Genomic DNA, 19,492 nt, shown 5'->3' on the forward strand with positions numbered 1-19,492 from the left:
TAGGGTTAGTATATTTCAATCTAAACAATTTTAGCGGTAGGACTTCTTACTCTCAACTATACAAATTTCACAAAGGAGTTCGAAGCACAAATTTGATTCTCAATATGATCAAATAATGACTTATCAGCATGTGCTGATTATTTCAGTTTGTCTCGTAGAAAGCTTCTTCAAATAAGATGAGTTAATTCAAAAGGTAAAGAGATAGAGTGTAATTGCCTAACCTTCAGAGTTTGTTCAAGTGATCTATGTATAGGTTAATCTGCAATGATAATCTTTTCAAATTAATATATTAGTTTCCAAATACAGATATTGTTATTGTCATGTCATCGTCATTTTTGATATATTCTGAAAGTGCACATGAACCTAACATTCTGTTAAAATCCAATGAATGTTGGTATAGAAAATTTTATCCGTTATTTCAACTGGTCTTTTGATCCTTTATCACTTATTTATCATAAAATGTTTGGATTTTATCTGACTGGTCGACTTATATAAACTGTCAGTTAGGCTTCATAAGTTGTCTTTGAATTAGTTTGCATATCAGAATATTATCAGTCTGCTCTGTATTCAGTTGAGTTTCTTGGATAACTTTTTATGAATATCAAGTTTTTTCATTTTTGAATTCAGTACCTTTGGATCAACAACCTTGTTAAATTACCAAAACTTATAATATTCTAAAAAATATGTTGAGATTATTATATACTATTTGACCCAAAAAGGTTGAAAATTGTGTTCTTTTTTACATTTTCCAAGTGTACACTCTTTATGACACCGAGTTGTTATATGATGGTAAAAGTTGTCATAAAATCACATTTACAAAAAAATTTCAGTTACAAAGAATAACAAAACATTTGGCTTGACAAAACTCTCTGCAATAGCCCATTCTAATAAGGACTTATCACACTGCTTGTTTTAGGAACTATTAGTGATCATTTTACATTTATGGAAATTAAGAACCCTCGGTTCACCAGACACTTGTATAAATTAGATAACCAAAAGGTTATTGATGCTAATAAACAATCTTTTTTCGGTAGCACGAATATGATCCTTGATAGATCGGGTATCTTTCTGTTGAATGGGTGCTTGAGTGAGCGATAGAGATATGTGATCTTTGATTGCGCTCAGATTCTTAAAATATGAAGACTTGAAAGATTCAAGCTTTTGAAAGCTTGATGGTTATGTCTCTCGTTGTTATCGTGCGTGTCCTCTTGCATATTTCCAGCTTCACTTATATAAGTTGTCATTCCAACGGTTAAAAAAAATTAGCAACGTTAACCTGTAACTTTGGAATGATGTATCACTATGAGCTGCAACTTCATTAAATGTTCTTCAGCAAGACATTTAATGTTCTATTTGCTAGCACATGTTTGAATCTCGTTCATTGAAGAGTTACTACTGGGTGTCCTTTTATAACAACTGATTTTACCATCAGAATTTGTAGGACATAAGTAATCTTCTCTTTTGGGATAGTGACTTAAATGCAGATCAATCTTGAGATTTGTGCATAACATGGTTGGCTTGTAGCGTTGCAAACCTATTTGAGTATTCTAAATCGGTCAGAGAATGTCTTTCATTAAGTGAGCAATAAATGGCTCTTTAAGGGCTTTGACATTAGATTCTTCGAACAGCCGGTTGAGAACGGTTGAACAGCCGATTGAGAACGGTTGAGCTGGTAAGCGGTCTGAACACTATAAGCGATTGAACCGTTACCTGTAATACATAAAACTTCGCAGCTGTTTCCTGAAATAGTCAAGTATTATTTTAATTTTATCGATTACTTAAAACTTTTGGGTAATAATAATTTCTTAATTGTAAGAACTTTTATAGGCCATAAATAAATTTGTGTAGATGTAGAAAGAACATGTAATCGAAAAAAGTATGATTCAACTTCTGCAAAGCATAAATAAATTTGTGTAGATGTGAGATAACATGTAATTAGAGGAAGTAAGATTCAAAAAACTTATATGATTCAAAAAACTTATATGAGCCATAAATAAATAGATAAATGTGTTTCTATCCCAAACACCGATTCAGCTGCCACCATGAAAAATATAGCTATGTGAAAAATGTGAACCAAACGTCGTAACAACAGAACATCAATACCTTTTGTTTAAACATACATCAGAAATCAAATTATACTCGGAAAAAAACTCACATTTGAGGGAGGAACCATCATATACCAGGAAATGAGGCACCCGACAATGACTCTTCATAAATCCATATCGCTTCAAGTCTTTGAATAATTAAAGCCACGGGCCCTTGAAAACCTTAATTTCATGCTACAAGTCAGTGGCTCGAGTAGGATTGGCGGCTTCTGATGATTTGAAAGTTTCTTCTTCATTGCTTTCCATGTCTATTGTCATATCTTCATTAACCTCTGCTTCCTCTACCTCCGTCATTATTTCATCTTTGTCTTCTTCAGTGTGTTCTACTCCATTTTCAGCCGAATCTGTTGGAGCTCCATTTGAAATTTGTTCGGTCGAAGGCGGACAACCATCAGCATAGATTGTCAACATAGATGCGACCAACAAATTCTGTTGAAATAAAAAACAAGAAAACCTGAATTTTTAATAATCCTAGCATCATGGTGAGGTCTGTCAGGAGTGAACCAAATTTGGCCACGAGTTCCATGAACATCAAACACCAACTGATCTGGCTTTTTTGCATAAAGATGAATTAACATGCATCAAGTCTCAGAGCATTTAAACAATAGAAGAGATGCTTCAGTAGAACGTTTAACCCCACAAGAGATTCACATCACTTTTTCAAATTCAATTGGTATTTTTCATTTTTATTGGTGGTTGGTGCCATGGTGATAAAAAAAGTTAATGAAATACCTTTTCTAAAGCCAATGTGAGCTTCGTGAGCCTGGGATATATACTTCTTGCAGACAATAGGATCTGCTTAATCAGGATTACAAATATGTTTCAGATGCATAGAGTACAAAATATAAAGCCATACAAACGAGCTAACAATTGAAAGAAGGTAAAACAATGAGACCATGATCCAGGGCCAGAAAAATGCTATGATAAGGAAAATAACAGAAGCTTCCAGAAAAAAAACAAAAAAAACTGGTAATGAAGTCATTGACAAGCTCACCTCACAAAGCCTTTGCAAAGTAAAAGGAGGACCTTCATCAAAGCTTCGAATAGCTGCACAACACAGAATGAAACAATAGGTAAATTCTTCACCGATTTTAGTATCCTAAATCAACTCAAGAAAGATCTATTCTTCAAACCGTTTAGCTAGCATCGACTCGGAAAACAACTTTTCAGATCCAATTAGAAAATTAAGGATGTCTCATGTTGCCCATCTTGAATCTTGGCTCATGTGAGAGTAGTAGCCCTGGATTTTTTCCTCACCCATAAATATACATACACCGCTTGCTTCAACATCATGCAACAATAAATAACAAGAGAATTTGGCCGTTCACACTTTGAGTGAAGATAGAGAAAAAATTAATGAGCCCAAATAGATAGTAGAGAATAAAAGTGCAAACACAGTTGCTTAGAATGGATATACACCAAGTGTTGTCACTTAATAGAGTACTCAGACCCGTCATCATACCACAATAAATATTATATAATATAAGGTGTGCCACTGGGAAGTACCATCGTCCAACCTTTTCACCAACACCTGGAAGGTTTCTCCTAATGAGGTAAACTGTTGGTCCATAGTCATCTTTGCCTCTGGATATTCTGAAAGGATCTTAAAAAAAAAAAGAACTGTCAATATTTAACATGGACATTTTGCTCACAGATAAATCTTATTAAACCAGCAGCAAGAACAAAATCTGTATTTGACCCCAGTTGTGCATATTGAAGGTCAGATATAACAAATTAAACACAACATTGTAGTAGTACACTGTTGACAACTTGTTATATTTCCCAATACCTGTTTAAGATAGTAAGATAGAATATTCTTTAACTTTTTCCAATCTTGCCTGAGATGAAACAATAGATTGACAATCAATCCATAATAAATTCAAATATTTGGAACAAATTCCTATAAAGCAATACAACTAACATGTACATAACTTACGAGTTAGATCAGACTCCTGGTTGTTTTATAGCCAGCAATTATAGAAATGCTCAGGGTTCATAGTTGTTTATCAATATACTTTTTATTAAATATTCACTTGATTTTAGAGTTCTATAGTCACAAAGGACTTATTAAAATTGATGCTATAATTCTTTAATAATTGATCCCACTGGAAATACTCGAATGCTAGATAATAATGAATATATGCACCAATGACTAATAATCAATAAAAATTTGTGACAACAGCACATGATAATTTGAATATACCACAAAAACATTCTAATAATTATAGAAAATTTAATACACACCATATTTATAAAGATTCCTCAATACTTCTAAATTATAATTATTATTTTTCTAGTTTTAATTATTCACCAAAAATCCAAAATTGTTTTAAATGCGAAAAAGTCCATGCAGTATCCTAAAAAATAACAAAACACCCTTGCCACATTCAATGAGGTCATGATATACTTGTTGACCCTGTCGAATATAGTATCCCTGTTTTTGTTTTTTAATTTAATTTTCAGGTACTCCTATACCAGTAATACCGGTTCCATGTATCTGCGTTCATATCTGTATCTGAGAAGTATCCAATATGATTTATAATCATTTTTTGGAGTATCCTTGCATCATAGGATAGAACACTACTACTACTATTACTACTATTTAGCATGGATATTTAAAACAGCTCGTCAAGTAAAAACTTACGAATATAATCATGATACACCTTACTCCTCAATATGAGTCCTACAACCACCCAGAGGTGAAGATTAATAGAGAAAATATTTCATGGCGTTTTTCAGCAGTAATAAAATCGAAAATAAGTGTAGGATCCCCTATCTATATTAAGATTTATTAATATTACAAAACCGCAAACAAATAGATTAAGAGTTTAAGACATGAAATGCAAATAGGAAGGGATACTTAGAGAACAGAAAAGCATACCAAAACCTCCCAGTGGATGCACTTGTTTCTAATGTACATATTACTTCTTCCACCGAAAATTGATGGGATTCTATGCCTCTGCTACCTCACATCACAAAGAATTAAATACTAGAACAGATAAATACTTAAAAAAAGCATAACTTCGATAGGGAAACTGAAACTTTTACACGTGATTCGACAAGTCGGAGACAGAATGGTTGTATTGCTGTTCTGCATCATGATTGGCTGAAACAGCCAAGTTCTCTGGGTTCTCATTTGCTGCCACCTCCATTTACAACACCTCTATCTGCACAATGCATTCATTTGGTTATAATAAGTCATCAAACGACAACAAGAAAATCAAGAAAACAACTTGTTCGAATTGTCTAATGATGTGCAGCACATGACACAGAGAAGTAGGGAATTAAACGCACAAGGAGATTTCCAAAAAAAATTGACAGATTATGTAATTCATTTGGCATAAATAAATAAAGTGTAAATTTCAGTAGGCATCGGTAGGAAATTAGTCACTCGAGGGAGTGATGTAAAAAGAGGGAAAAAAAAAGAGAACGACATTTCACTCCTCTTGGATCTGATAGAATTCTCTCTCTCTTTCGTACGTCATCTTCTTTATTGGACATTGTATTACGTTTGATAATCATTCGACATTGTATTGATCTTTTAATTATTGGACATTGTATTGATCTTTTTTATTTCGATTTAAGTATTTATGGTGGAGTTTTGTTGTTGGTCAGTGTTTGGGTCGACCCTGGTGATTTCTGGGTCGACCTTGTTGATCCATGTTGATATTGGGTCGACCATGTTGATCTCTGGGTCGACCCATGTTAATTTTGGGTTGATCAAGGTTGCTTTTGGGTCGACCTTTTTTCTAACACATGAATCCATAATTAAAAGAAAAATATGACCGATAATTACTTAATTTTGACGGATAATTACACAATTTTGACCAATGTTGCATGTTTTTAACATATGAATCACATAATTCACAATCATGTTCTATAATGTTACATATTATGACATATGAGTCATAATTTCACAAGTATGTTACATATGTTTTGACATATGAGCCACAATTTCACAATTATGTTATATGTTTTACCATATGAATCACAATTTCACTACTATGTTACATGTTTTAACATATGAATCAGTGTTTTAACATATGAATCAGAATTTCACAACTATGTTACATGTTATAACATATGAATCATAATTTCACAAATTTCACAATTATGTTATATGTTTTAACATATGAATCACAATTTCACAACTATGTTCCATGTTTTAACATATGAATTACAATTTCACAAATTTCACAATTATGTTATATGTTTTAACATATGAATCACAATTTCATAACTTTGTTGCATGTTTTAACATATGAATCACAATTTCACAAGTATGTTACATGTTTGAATATATAAATCACAATTACATAATCACAAGTATAGTATGTTCTATAATGTAATATGTTTTAACTTATTATGTTACATGTTTTGACATATAAATCTCAATTTCACAACTATGTTACTATTTTAACATATGAATCACAATTTCAATTGAATTAATTTCACAACTATGTTACTATTTTAACATATGAATCACAATTTCAATTGAATTACATGTTTTAACATAAAAATCACAATTATATGTTATCACAATTTCAATTGAATTACATGTTTTAACATAAAAATCACAATTACATGTTTTAACATATGGATCATAATTTCACAACTATATTGCATATTTTAACATATGAATAACAATTTCTTTTACATAATATTACATGATTTAACATATGAAACACATATTTAACGTGGGATCGCCAAAGTAGCATTTATGTACCAACTTGGGTCGACCCAAAGTTCCAGCCTTTTGAGTATACCCAAAATTCTAATCTTTTGGGTCGACCCAATATTTTATTGATCGACCCAAAATTTTGTTGGTCGACTAAGAAGAAATTTATTCTTGGTGGACCAACATTTTGGTCCTTTGGTCTACCAAGAAGAAGACCACTATTTGGTCTACCAAGAAGAAATTTTCTTCTTGGTCGACCAACACCAATTTCTTCTTGGTCGACCAAGGTGTTGGTCTTTTGGTCTACCCAAGAAGAAATTTTCTTCTTGGTCGACCAAGAAAAGTCTTCTTAGTCGACCAATTTAATTTTGGTCGACCAATTTTTCTGGGTGGAAGGATAGATGGCTCGTAAATTTTAATTGGGAAATATGTGTGTCGACCGAGAAGAAAGAGAATAATTGATTAAGTTAAAAGTTTAATTACGGCTAATATAATAATCAGGAGTCAACTCCTTGTTTTCTTAAAAAAAAAGTCAGAGTCCTCGTTTTTTAAATAACTTCTTTCTACACTCCTACTTTTTTAATTGTTCCGAGAGAGAACGAGGGACTCTTCGTAAACAACGTGAGGAAGAGTGCGTTTGGCAAGATGTGGGATTCAATTTCATATATATATATATATAACCATAAATTACGATTAAAATATTTTTATAAAATAGTTATCCAAATATCTTATTAATTATTTTTAACTATAATTTTTTTAACAGAACATTTGCCGCCTAAACATACATTTATTCTTTTATTAAAAACTTTTATAATTTTTTTAAGAGTATGTCTCTTGTGAAACGCCTCACGAATCTTTATCTGTGAGACGGTCAACCCTATCGATATTCACAATAAAAAATAATATTCTTATAAATATTTATTCAAATAGAGCCTAAGACATCTTTATATGTATGCTTAATTAAATATAGTAATAATACAAAAACTAGTCTTGTTATCATAAAATTAATTATATCACCGTTTCGATAATCTAGCAAACTGAAGTTTTTTTCATGATTACAAAACATTAGTAAATTAAAAGCATAATAATATTTTGAAACCACATGTTCAAAAAATAGGTAAAAAAATATATTTAAATGTATAAAAAGATTTTATGCAAATATATAGTTGTATGTGACAAAATATAGAAAACTGTGATTATAGAATAATAATGAGACTATTTTCAACCTGGTGCAATTTCGCCATCATTATTGTATTGTCTCCGACACGTTCTTTTTTCCTTTTTTTTTTTTTTTTATTAATCTTAATAATTTAATACTAATTCAACTTAAATATAATTGTTTTAGTTAATATATTATATAAACTAGTTATTCTGCACACGCGTTGTGTATACAGTTTTTTTTATCATTATCGATGGACTAAAATGAAATTTGACAAATTATGGAGGGACTAAATTTATTTGAATTTTTTAAATAATAAAAATAAAAATAAGAGTGTGTGTTGAAATATAAAAAAAATAAAAAACAAAAGTGTAATAATATTATTATCATATAAGGGTAAAGTTGGAAGAAAATGCTGGCATAATATCATATTTTCTTAGCAAATATTTTAGGAATATTCTTCCTGCCTGTCGGCATATACTCTGTATTATATTATTATATAAATAAATAATTCACAAAACCCAAGTGGATCACAAAAAAAAAAAGTCAAAACATTTCCATTGCCGGGTAACTGTAGGTCTCTTGTGAGACGATCTTACAGATCTTTAACTGTGAGACGGGTCAACTTTATCGATATTCACAATAAAAAGTAATACTCTTAACATAAAAAATAATACTTTTTCATGGATGATCCAAATAAGGATCCGTATCACAAATACGACCCATGAAATCGTCTCACACAAGTTTTTGCCAACGGGAAAACGTATAGTCATATAACATAGTAAAAAATTTATCTACATCTTGTCCCACAGCCCACCTAAAATTCAATATTATATATTATCCTTGGCAATTATATTACATTACTGGAAAATTTATTTATTGACAAGATAAATTTTTTTTTTGAGAATCATTCATTAATCATCGACATTGATTGAAGGGATATTATCAAGATAATGATAAGTCGATTTCCACCTGTCTACAGAAACCCGTTAACGGACTCCGTTAAGAATGACGGTTACAGTACGAATATCCGACGGCGCTCGGTCTTTCCGTAGTACGGGGTAGGTGTGAGTTGGGGGGATGAAAAAGATATGAGGATGGACAGACACATGACAAAAAAACACCCACTCTTCTTTTTACTGTTATTATCACTATATCAGTCAAACCCCTTCCCTGTCTCCCTAATCTCTCTCTCAAATTCACCATTTCTCCCAGAGAAAAATAGTGTTTGATTTTATGGCTGCTAATTTTCAGAGTCGAGGATTGGCGAGCTTCAGTAAGCAACTTGTCAGCCGGGTCCGTTCCCGCGATTCTACCGTAATCAGGTCAGTCTGTGTTGTTTTTTTAGCTTCTTATACTGTATGTAGTTGCTGTGTTTTTAGTTCAATGGCTGCTTTTGTAGAGACTTTGTCGTTTCATGTGAATGTTGGTTACTTTTGGAGATTGGATGTGTTGCTGACCGGACTTTCACTTTTTTGTTTGGTTTCGCGGTGATCGGAGTTTTTTCTTTTTTTTTGGTTGTTTGGAGTTTGTTTCGAATTTTTATCTGGTTTTCGAGATTGAAGGCCTTAGATTGTCCCGGTTTCAAGGATCTGTACGGCCGTCGAACCGTCACTTGATGTTGCTCTCGACTTAGCCTTATCTGCTCACTGATTCATGTGTACTTGTGTTGAGATTGGTGCTGGAAATATATTTAATTTCAGTCGGTGATGGAATTTGCATGTGCTACCAGTTCTTCTGATGTTTATTTCACTTATTTTGAACTTTAACCCAGAATTTACGGTTTTGCTGACGGAGATTCTCTACGGTATCGATACCTTAACAACCTATCAGATTATAGTAATTGGTATGACAATAGATTGGTCTTCTCTGTTTACTCAACTGCCCCACCCATCATCTTGTGGCTCTTATGGGGAATATTTTTATTTTATTCGATTAAATTTTAATATATTTTCAATAAATTGTAACTGCGTTACATCAGTTAAAATATAAATGGATTAAAATAAGATGCTTTTGTATTTCTGTTTGGCTTGAGTATTTTGATAAAGTTTGGTTGTTAGGCAATCTGTTTTTGGGTTGAGAACTGATTTGGTCCCACAACATCTCCCATATTCGTATCATAACCAGACCACCTAGCTTTTATATGCACGTCTGCTACTCAACCACTTGCCTTTTTTAATCACACACACGCAAAGTATACTTTATATGGTGGAAAGTAAGTGATGCATGTTGCATAGTTTCGTTCATTTTTATTAGTACCCTGTACTGTATTAGGAAACGAACTAAATCCAGCTTATCCTGTTCAACTCTATTATATTAACCTTTCAATTCTCAATTCCTCCAGCGTCTTTTAAGTTTTGTAGTATATACTGAATTGATCTAATGATAATCTAGGAGAGGTGTGCACGTTTCAACCTACGACAAGAACCCAGACGAGGATCATTCTCACTCTGCTGTGGTTCCAGACAACGTGATCCCATCTCAAACTCAACAATATTGGGCTCCTCACCCTAAGACCGGGGTATTCGGCCCTGCAAAAGAAGGACCAGCCTTGGTAGATGAGGATGGTGGTTCGAATGGCGGCACTGATTCAGTACTGGAGCAAAAGGCCTTCTTCCGTCCTCTGGAGGACTTGGACAAGCCACACCACCCTTGACTCGATGAAAGAAGTATCGTTCCACCCAAGCGTTATAAGTATTTGAACGTGTGTTCAGTTTTTACCGTACTACTCTCTCGATATGTACCGTACTACTCTCTCGATATGTACAAAGATTTTAGTAGCATAATAACAACTGCGTTTCAATATTTTGAGTGTGTAATACGGGTGGATATGGAGTGGCTTTTTGTTATTTGTGGATGAAAATGAGTTCACAATGTGGTTAAAAATATATATATATATATATTTGAAGCTCCCCATGAGCTAGAGTAGGTCTCTTGTGAGACGGTCTCATGAATCTTTATCTGTGAAACGGGTTTACCGATATTCACAATAAAAAGTAATACTTTTAGCATAAAAAGTAATATTTTTTCATGGATGACGCAAATAGAGATCTGTTTTACAAAATACGATCCGTGAGATCGTCTCACACAAGTTTTTGTCTAAATATTAATAAAAACAACTTCTCGGACTCTACTTCCTATGTGATTAAATTGTCACAATTTCTCAATAAGATGCCTGCATCGAAATATAAAAAGATACGAAGCAACGAACGATATTTTTACATTATTTGTCATTATCAAAATGAGATGAAATTGTCTGTATTGTCCAATCGGATAGAACTTATGTTGGTACCCATATTTTTTATAAAATTATTTCACATAGTTGGGATTACTTTTATATGAATTTGTGCCTGTAATAATAATTACAAGTAAACAAAGAAAGAAACAATAACGCAACAAACTTACAATAAGCTGCTGGGTTCTATTCCAACCGGCCGTAATGATGAGAGAAGAAAGTACAGGCAAGCACCAACCAAAGAAGAACCGAAGCATCAGAAGCAAAAAAAATTCAGTGAAATACTAAAATTGCCTGTATTGTAAATGAATTCAAGATTTGAATCACGTAAGCATTTTTAGATAAATTCCACTATTTATCTGGTCAATTAGATGAGCTAGATTTCGTATTTATATGGATCATTATGACGACGACATTATACCAAATCTCGTGATGAAAAAATTAAACCTTTGACTAACAAATACCCATTTTCCTTTCATCAGTCTCAATCATACAAACATAACGAATCCACCTCCTAGTCACAATTGACAAAGGCTTGTAATAAAAGCTCCAACTCATTTAAGATGTGAGTAGATTGACCTCTCTTTCCGATAAAGTATCCATGGTAAGAATCATTAAATACTATAGAATATGATGTAGAAGATACACATTCCATTACCCAGCCAATGAATATCGGTGAAAAATTCATAAGAATAAGAACTTCTCGCAAGAACTTTCAGTATACTGTGTCATAAGTTTTTTTTATGTCAACCTTCAATATTCATCTAGGGTATCTTGAGGTTTTGTCTCGATCTCTACTATGTATGTCTAGTTCGTCTGAATTTTGTTCCACCCAAAGTATGGTAATATTCATATCACTCACCTTGTTTATGCGGATGATTTGTTGTTATTATCGTGTGGTGATGTTCGTAGTGTTTTTTTGCTTTTGAGTTTTTTGAATGATTTCGGAGACACGGCGGGACATGTTGTAGAACAAAATTATATGCATTATTAAAGCTAAATGTGTGAAACAGAATTTTGGAATTGAGAAACAAGACTTAACATCTCATCTACATACGTGAAATTGGTCGAACTGGTACGTAGATGTAAAAAAAATAATATTTTTGACATAAAATTAATATTTTTCATTGGTTAGGTTGGATTAGTGATCCGATCCGTATCATAAAATTTACTAAGGGCACCCACATTGGTTGGTTAATGGGTGTTAATAACACCCATTAATTTTCGCCCACCAATGTGGGCGCAAGAATTAATAATTTTGGCTGACATGGCAGCCAAGAAATTCATCAGAATGAACGACGTTATTTCGAAATTTGCGACGATTTTTCGTAAACCGTCGCAAAGTGAAAAGAGTCTGTTTTTTTTAAAAAAAAGTCGCTATTTGCGACGGTTTTTTGACACCCGTCGCTATGTGCGACGGTTTTTCAAAAATCGTCGCTAATTATCACCAACGGCTATTTGCAAACGGCAAAATTATGCACCAACGGCTATATTCGATTATCGTAATTCTTTTTCTTTGTATTTTGTGTTTTTTTTAAAGAGATTGTGTTGAATAATATTTTAAATAAAAGAGTCCAACTTTTTTTTCATTTCTTAATAATATTTTAATGAATATTGGAATTAAGTTATTTTTAAAATAATAATACTATTTATTTTTAGTAATATTTGTTGTAAAATTTTAAAAATATTAGAAAGATATTGAAATATTAAAAATAAAAAAAATGAGTAAGTGGACAGTGAGACCCATAAATAATGAAAGTTGAAATTAAACGAATGTGAGTGTGTGTTAATAATGGGGAAATGTTAATGTAATGAATATGTGGCTCGTGGACCCCATCATTTTTGATGAGATGGAGAGTTATTAACATGGATTAATTCCGACGGATGCGGATGCCCTAATAAGATGATCTCACAACTTTTTTGTGAAAATTAAATATTTATTCATCAGTTGCAGAATTATTAAAGCCTGAAATAAAGCACTGAGGTTCATAGACGAGATAACTGTTTACAGTAATTATTTTTATTTTTATTTATATTTTACTGAATTATTTTTTTTAGAGAAAAAATAGAAAGTAATAAATTAACATCGTTTTATGACTTTATTTATATTTTATATTTATATGCTAAAATAAAATGTTACGTGTTAAAAAGATATATGTCTCTCAGCTCACAATGGATCATATTAATGTGGGCTTTCTTTAGGCCCATACGAAATGAATCGTGAATAAAGTCATTGAACCAACAAATCTTTTCGGCCCAACGACCCTTAAAACTGCAGACATAAATCCATATCAACCTCAAACCCCTAAGATCCGAGCACCTGAGACTCAAGGACTGCCTCATCCCGTCCCCTCTGAGCTGGTAAGCCGAAAACCTAAAGTCTAAACATTTGTCAATTTCCTGCTATTTTTGTTGAGGAATGGCGTTTAGTAACCGAGGGTTGCTATTTTTGTTCCCGGAATTTTGTGTCAATCATTTTGATATTACTTCTATGTCAATATTGAGCGCGTTGTTTGCTTGATTATAGGTTTTTTTCCTCAGATTAGGTTTTTATTGATGATGCTATTGGAATTGTTTTGTTTTATGTTTCGTTATTTTTTGCTGGTGTCATTTTACCGAATGTGTTATTTATCTGTTTCGTCGGTACAAGAAAACGTGAGATGTTGTTAATAGGTGCGAGGTTGATGGATTTTGTATTGAAATCATTTTTGGTTTGTCTTCTGTTGGGTTCATTCAGCCTGTCTGCAGATGAAGTTGACTCATGGCCTATTTTTTGAAATAATTTACTTTTCTCGTAAACTCTGATCTACTTAGCTGACGGATAGTTTTAGTTTAAACTTCAAACTCTCTACAACAGTAGAGTTGAAATATACCATGTTTACTTGTTTTAGGTAGACCATGGTTAAGCACAACAACGTCATTCCAAATGGGCATTTCAGGAAGCATTGGCAGAACTATGTTAGAACCTGGTTCAACCAGCCTGCCCGCAAGACGAGGAGAAGAATTGGTAACCATCTGTCTTGATATTACCTACCAGTATTTTGTTTGGAAAAATGAGGTAGCCGTTTTACCCACCCCGAACTAGTTTGGGACCAAATCTAGGATGATATAACATCATAATACTTCTTGGTGTATTTCTGCATTTGTTTTAATTTTGTGCCTCTTGTGTCTTACAAATGGTAAGCTTTACTAATGAAACTAAGGGTTTAATCTTGTTCTTTTGCATCTTCTTTCAGCGTTATTTAATCTTGTTTTATGCATCTTCTTTCAGCAAGGCAGAAGAAAGCTGTGAAGATCTTCCCCAGGCCTACTGCTGGCCCCCTTCGCCCAATTGTTCATGGACAGACATTGAAGTATAACATGAAAGTCAGAGCCGGTAGAGGCTTTTCTCTCGAGGAGCTTAAGGTAGCTTCCTTTCGCGAATTCATATCAGTGCTTGGTTCTCGTGTTATTTTAGTTAATAGAAAATTTATATTTGATCTGATTGAGATTGATTGAACAACAATTATACACGAGTTTGTCCAATATTCTGTCCATGTTATTGTATTCCTCTAATGATGATATCTATTTGATCTCGTTGTTGGAAGTTATTGCTGTTTGATTTCATGATTTTTTCTATTTCTGTTTCTCTTCTGGTGATTTGAGCTTGATTTGTTGGGACAGTTGTTATTGTGTCCCTCATGACACCAATTTATTGGTTGTACCTCATCTTGTGACCATTTTAAATTCGAACTGATGATTTGATCTCTGTTGGATTTGTCTCAACCAGGCTGCTGGCATTCCGAAGAAGTTTGCCCCTACCATTGGTATCTCTGTGGATCATCGACGCCGAAATCGATCTTTGGAGGGTTTTCAGACTAATGTTCAGAGGCTGAAGACATACAAGGCCAAGCTTGTTGTCTTCCCAAGACGCACTCGCAAATTAAAGGTATATATTAAAGATTATTGTCTGTTACATCAGATCTCTCAAACATGGTTCTCTCCCCACAGGCTGGTGATTCTACACCCGAGGAGTTGGCCACAGCCACCCAAGTGGCAGGTCAATACATGCCGATTGCATTTGAAAAACCCACCGTGGAGCTCGTTAAGGTGACAGCAGATATGAAATCATTTAAGGCATACGACAAGCTGCGTCTGGAGCGTGCTAATGAACGTCACGTTGGCGTTAGGGCAAAGAGAGCAGCCGAAGCTGAGAAAGAAGAGAAGAAATAGTAAGTTCTGGTGACCGAATATCTGGATCCTTTTTGTTTCTGTATTTGAGTCTGAATCAAAGACTTGAGGATTTCATTCAAATTGTTAGTTCAGACTGGGCAGGCGCTTGGATTATCTTTTTCCCGAGACAGTCTTTACATTGTTCTATTACATGTCCATGGCTCTATTTAGTGAATTTTCCGAATTTGATTTTTTCCCTTTATATCTAGTCCTCTCGATTTCTGTTAATCCAAGCGCAAATACTTGTAAATTTTCATTTTGATTTACTTGCCATCTGAGCATCAAGTTTTGACAAAGTGAAGCACTATTTGTGGTTATTTCTTCCAAGCTTGGTTGCGTGGAGACAATACTAAGATAATTGGATGGCATATGATATTCTTGGTAGATTCTTGTAATGCTAATGTTGTTCTTTTTTCAAGGAGAAAAAAGAACAAGCTTAAATGTGTCACAATTATCAAGTACAGTGTCATCGTGGATGGGAATTTATTTATTCAGTGTTTAAAAATTTTCTAAGATAATTATTAACCTTATTTTAGTAGCCAATTAATTGTATATCAATATTAGTATTTTTAACAAAAAATACTAGATCCTGAACTTTTTATTTGTCACACAACCAAACTCAAATCTCTCGATTGTTACGAGAAATTATATCATACCACTCGTGGGATATTAATATTCATAATAAATGAACATGTGGGAAGCTGATAACGTTTTTTGAATTTTTATTTTTTTTATTGTTTTGAAGCTGTTCAACCTATCGTTAGTAGGGGTAGCAAAATGCAACATGATCCGTCAACCCGATACCATCCAACACTAAAAAAATCAGGTTCGGGTTTGGGTTGGGTGGGTTCGGGTTAGTACATGTTAGACGGGTTTCGGGTTGGGTCGCGGGTTGACCTGTTTTTTTTTTTGAAAATATTATCTATATTTTTATATATTGTATGTTTGAACAAAATTTATTGTATATTTATATGATAAATTTTCATCATTTAATATTTATTTTGTATATTTTTTTAACAATTGTTGATTTGATTTAGTAAATATACTTTTAATTTTCTACAATTAAACATTCAAATTTAAATCGGAAATTTTGTTATTATGTGTTTAAATTAAAATATTTTTTATTTTTATTTTTTCGAATTTTTTTCATTAATTTTTTTTAAAAAATAAATAAAATTCGGGTTAGACGAGTTCGTATTCGGGTTAGGGGTTTTCAGGTTGCTTTCGGGTTCGGGTTAGAAAAAAAAATTGCATGGGTTGACCCGAAATCCGACCCATCTGACACGATTGACACCCCTAATCGTTAGTCTTGTTACTTGATTTAACGTCATTTACTACAAAAATTCATCAATAATATGTGTATCGTGATTATACATCATAGTGACCTAACCAAACACATGCTGCCTTCGCCGTCACGATACACGTTATCGTGAATAAATTAATAATAAAAAAATCTACTGAATTAATATTTAATTTTTTATTTATATTTCTTAATTAATATTTTTGGTCCAATACGATTATATCAATGTAATTATACATAAATATATTCGTATTAATATGATACTCACATATTCAATCATCAAAATGATAATAAAAAACTGTCAATTTTCCACCTATTTTTACAAACTGTAATACAATTTTTCTCACTAAATTTCATCAACTTTATTTTTAATTTTTATTTTTTATTTTTTTTAAAAAATACTTGAGTAAATTCTGAAATTTCAATTTGATAATTTCGAATTTTTTGTCCATTTTACACATACAATATTTATATACAATTTTTCAGGAACAATAATTATATTATAATGAAATAACAAATATGAAATGAATAAATAAAAATAACTTTATTATTAATAATGGCGAAAAAGAATGCCTGCTTGAATCAGACAAATTGGGAGAAAGGTATCTTGGAGTTCTGCCCATCATTGGATGTGGAATACTCACAGGACCCGTCTCTGAACGCATACAACCATATGTGGGATTTCCCGCAGAAGGGGGAGATGAGGAAGGAGATGATGAGAAAGGGGGAGAAAGTAAGTCATCAGATAAAGATTTGTTATGAACAGGGAATCTCTGTGTTTGTAATCTATTGCTTTGTATGTCTGTTATAAAGTTCAGTATCGTTAAAGTTTGTCGTAGTGGTGCCTCGTGCTAGGTTATTGTTGGTTGTTTCGTTGCATCCTGATAAACAGACGTCCAAGTTCATCCTCGAAGCACGTATCGGAGGGGACGAATCTGTTTTAAGGACACTGTATTTCATACAGGCATCGATATGATTTACTTTAAGCAGTGTACTACTGTTTTGTTCAGCATATTGGTTCGCTGGTTTTCCGCGTAACTTTTTGTCCCGTTTCTTACATATATTTTGTGTAACAGATACAACGGTGGAGATCATCCTCCAAATGCTTGGTACTGTTGAGAACAACCATCCCTTTGGAGACCACGTGCCCAGCTGTGTGGACGTTGAAGTGGTGATGCAGAAGTTGATTCTCTCACTCTTATTGGGAAAGATGAAGCACGAGCACCCTTCACATACGAGGTAGAAGGAAAAGTCTTCACAGGAGGAGTAAGTGGGCTACCTACATAGTCTGTAATTATTTCTGGGGGGCACAGTATGCCGGAATCCAGATTGAAATCCGATAAATCTTCACGATAAATGACAGATACGGAAAGGCGGCCTTGTTGGGCATCAACCGGAGTAAAATTATATTTCTTCATTGATAGCTCCTCCTCTCTTGAAACAAGGGGAAAAAATGAGTAGATTTAGAAACTGATTGAGTATTTGTTCAAACCTTCCACGTTCAGCACGAGGATAACTGTGCAAATCCATTTGTCTTTATAAACCAGATCTTACAGCATGGTTCCCATCGTTAAATATATGATGTCGATATGCGTCCAATCATGTCCAAGATTAATAATCCTATCACACTCCTGACTATCACTGTTAATATTCCTGGGTTTTCAAGAAGTTTTCTTTTTCCTTTTTTCCCCACATTTTTTCAAACACAAGACGGAAAAATCTGACAACCACGAGCTCCCTCATACAAGTTGTTGTGCGTATACACACACCCGCGAGACATAAAACGACCCCCAGATTTAATAGAGGAAGAATAAAGAACCCGTATTACCTAATCATTAAAAATGCAGATACAGCGTTATAAAAATGAAAACATGACAATTTTGAATTCATGCAACAGAAATCGCAGTAAACGGTTCAAAACACCAGATTCAAGATCAAAAATTTAGAAAATATGAAAGCCAAATAACCGAATCAGAGTGTTGAAGTTGTTCTCGTAGCGGTTGAAGAACTCTGATTCTTTTGAATATTAGAACAACATTGCTTCCAGTTACAATGCCAACACTATTTATATGTCTACTTCTAGAAGGAACTAAGAAGCGTAAACTAAGAAGCGCTAATACACTTTTATGCTAATATACTCAACATCCCCCCCTCAAGGTTGCAACTCAAAATACACTGCAACCTTGAGAGAAGAAAAAGAAAAACAAACAACACATCAAATTCAGCTGTGAGGTTGATGAAGATCACAGACACCCATTTTGGATAACAAATAAGAATGTTGAGGACCTCCCAAAGCTTTAGTAAAAATGTCACCCAGTTGTTCGGCAGTGGGAATATGTGCGGTAACTATCGTACCATCCTTAACTCGTTCACGCGCCAAATGACAATCAATTTCGATGTGCTTTGTACGTTCATGATACACGGGGTTTGCCGCAATGTGTATAGCAGCAGTATTATCACAAAAATGAGTAGTCGGAGCTCTCAAATTCAGACCCATATCCTTTAACAATCCTGAAATACACACCACTTCACAGGTTGTGGAGGCCATCGCCCGATACTCGGCTTCTGCTGAGGATCGAGAGACAGTGTGTTGCTTCTTGGTCTTCCATGACAGTATAGAATTTCCTAACTTAACACAATAACATGTGAGAGAGCGACGTGTCATCGGGCATGAAGCCCAATCTGAATCACAATAAGCAACAAGAGAAGCGGTGGCATTCACAGACAACATGACACCTAAACCAGGCGATCTCTTAAGGTACCTGACTATACGAATGGCTGCATCCATATGCGATTGCTTCGG

General features: G+C 33.6%; 3 protein-coding genes across 5 annotated transcripts; 2 read left to right on the forward strand and 1 right to left on the reverse strand.

Annotated features, from left to right (window-relative positions):
* Nucleotides 1–2,039: 2,039 nt before the first annotated feature.
* On the reverse strand, nucleotides 2,040–5,597 carry LOC142540278 (uncharacterized). Of its 3 annotated transcripts, none has more exons than XM_075646308.1 (8): nucleotides 5,540–5,597; nucleotides 5,154–5,272; nucleotides 4,987–5,064; nucleotides 3,895–3,943; nucleotides 3,612–3,708; nucleotides 3,100–3,152; nucleotides 2,838–2,900; nucleotides 2,040–2,534 (listed from the first exon to the last, which is right to left on the reverse strand). In XM_075646308.1, exons 2-8 carry the CDS (start codon nucleotides 5,255–5,257, stop codon nucleotides 2,280–2,282), a joined length of 699 nt encoding a protein of 232 aa, XP_075502423.1. In that variant the 5' UTR covers nucleotides 5,258–5,272; nucleotides 5,540–5,597; the 3' UTR covers nucleotides 2,040–2,279. The 3 variants fall into 3 exon arrangements, with proteins under 3 accessions (XP_075502423.1, XP_075502422.1, XP_075502424.1); XM_075646307.1 differs by having other exon boundaries at nucleotides 4,987–5,067; XM_075646309.1 differs by lacking the exon at nucleotides 5,540–5,597 and having other exon boundaries at nucleotides 4,987–5,071; nucleotides 5,154–5,267.
* A 3,455-nt stretch (nucleotides 5,598–9,052) lies between these two features.
* Nucleotides 9,053–10,791, forward strand: LOC142540279 (late embryogenesis abundant protein At5g17165-like). The gene is made up of 3 exons (XM_075646310.1): nucleotides 9,053–9,267; nucleotides 9,978–9,989; nucleotides 10,337–10,791. The coding sequence occupies exons 1-3, from the start codon at nucleotides 9,179–9,181 to the stop codon at nucleotides 10,596–10,598; spliced, it is 363 nt and encodes a 120-aa protein (XP_075502425.1). The 5' UTR covers nucleotides 9,053–9,178; the 3' UTR covers nucleotides 10,599–10,791.
* A 2,616-nt stretch (nucleotides 10,792–13,407) lies between these two features.
* On the forward strand, nucleotides 13,408–15,591 carry LOC142540280 (large ribosomal subunit protein eL13z-like). Its single transcript, XM_075646311.1, has 5 exons — nucleotides 13,408–13,538; nucleotides 14,069–14,184; nucleotides 14,449–14,582; nucleotides 14,947–15,105; nucleotides 15,168–15,591. Exons 2-5 carry the CDS (start codon nucleotides 14,076–14,078, stop codon nucleotides 15,387–15,389), a joined length of 624 nt encoding a protein of 207 aa, XP_075502426.1. The 5' UTR covers nucleotides 13,408–13,538; nucleotides 14,069–14,075; the 3' UTR covers nucleotides 15,390–15,591.
* The last annotated feature ends 3,901 nt before the right edge of the window (nucleotides 15,592–19,492 follow it).

The sequence above is a fragment of the Primulina tabacum genome, chromosome 3, assembly GCF_025594145.1.
Source record: "Primulina tabacum isolate GXHZ01 chromosome 3, ASM2559414v2, whole genome shotgun sequence".
Lineage (NCBI taxonomy): Eukaryota > Viridiplantae > Streptophyta > Magnoliopsida > Lamiales > Gesneriaceae > Primulina > Primulina tabacum.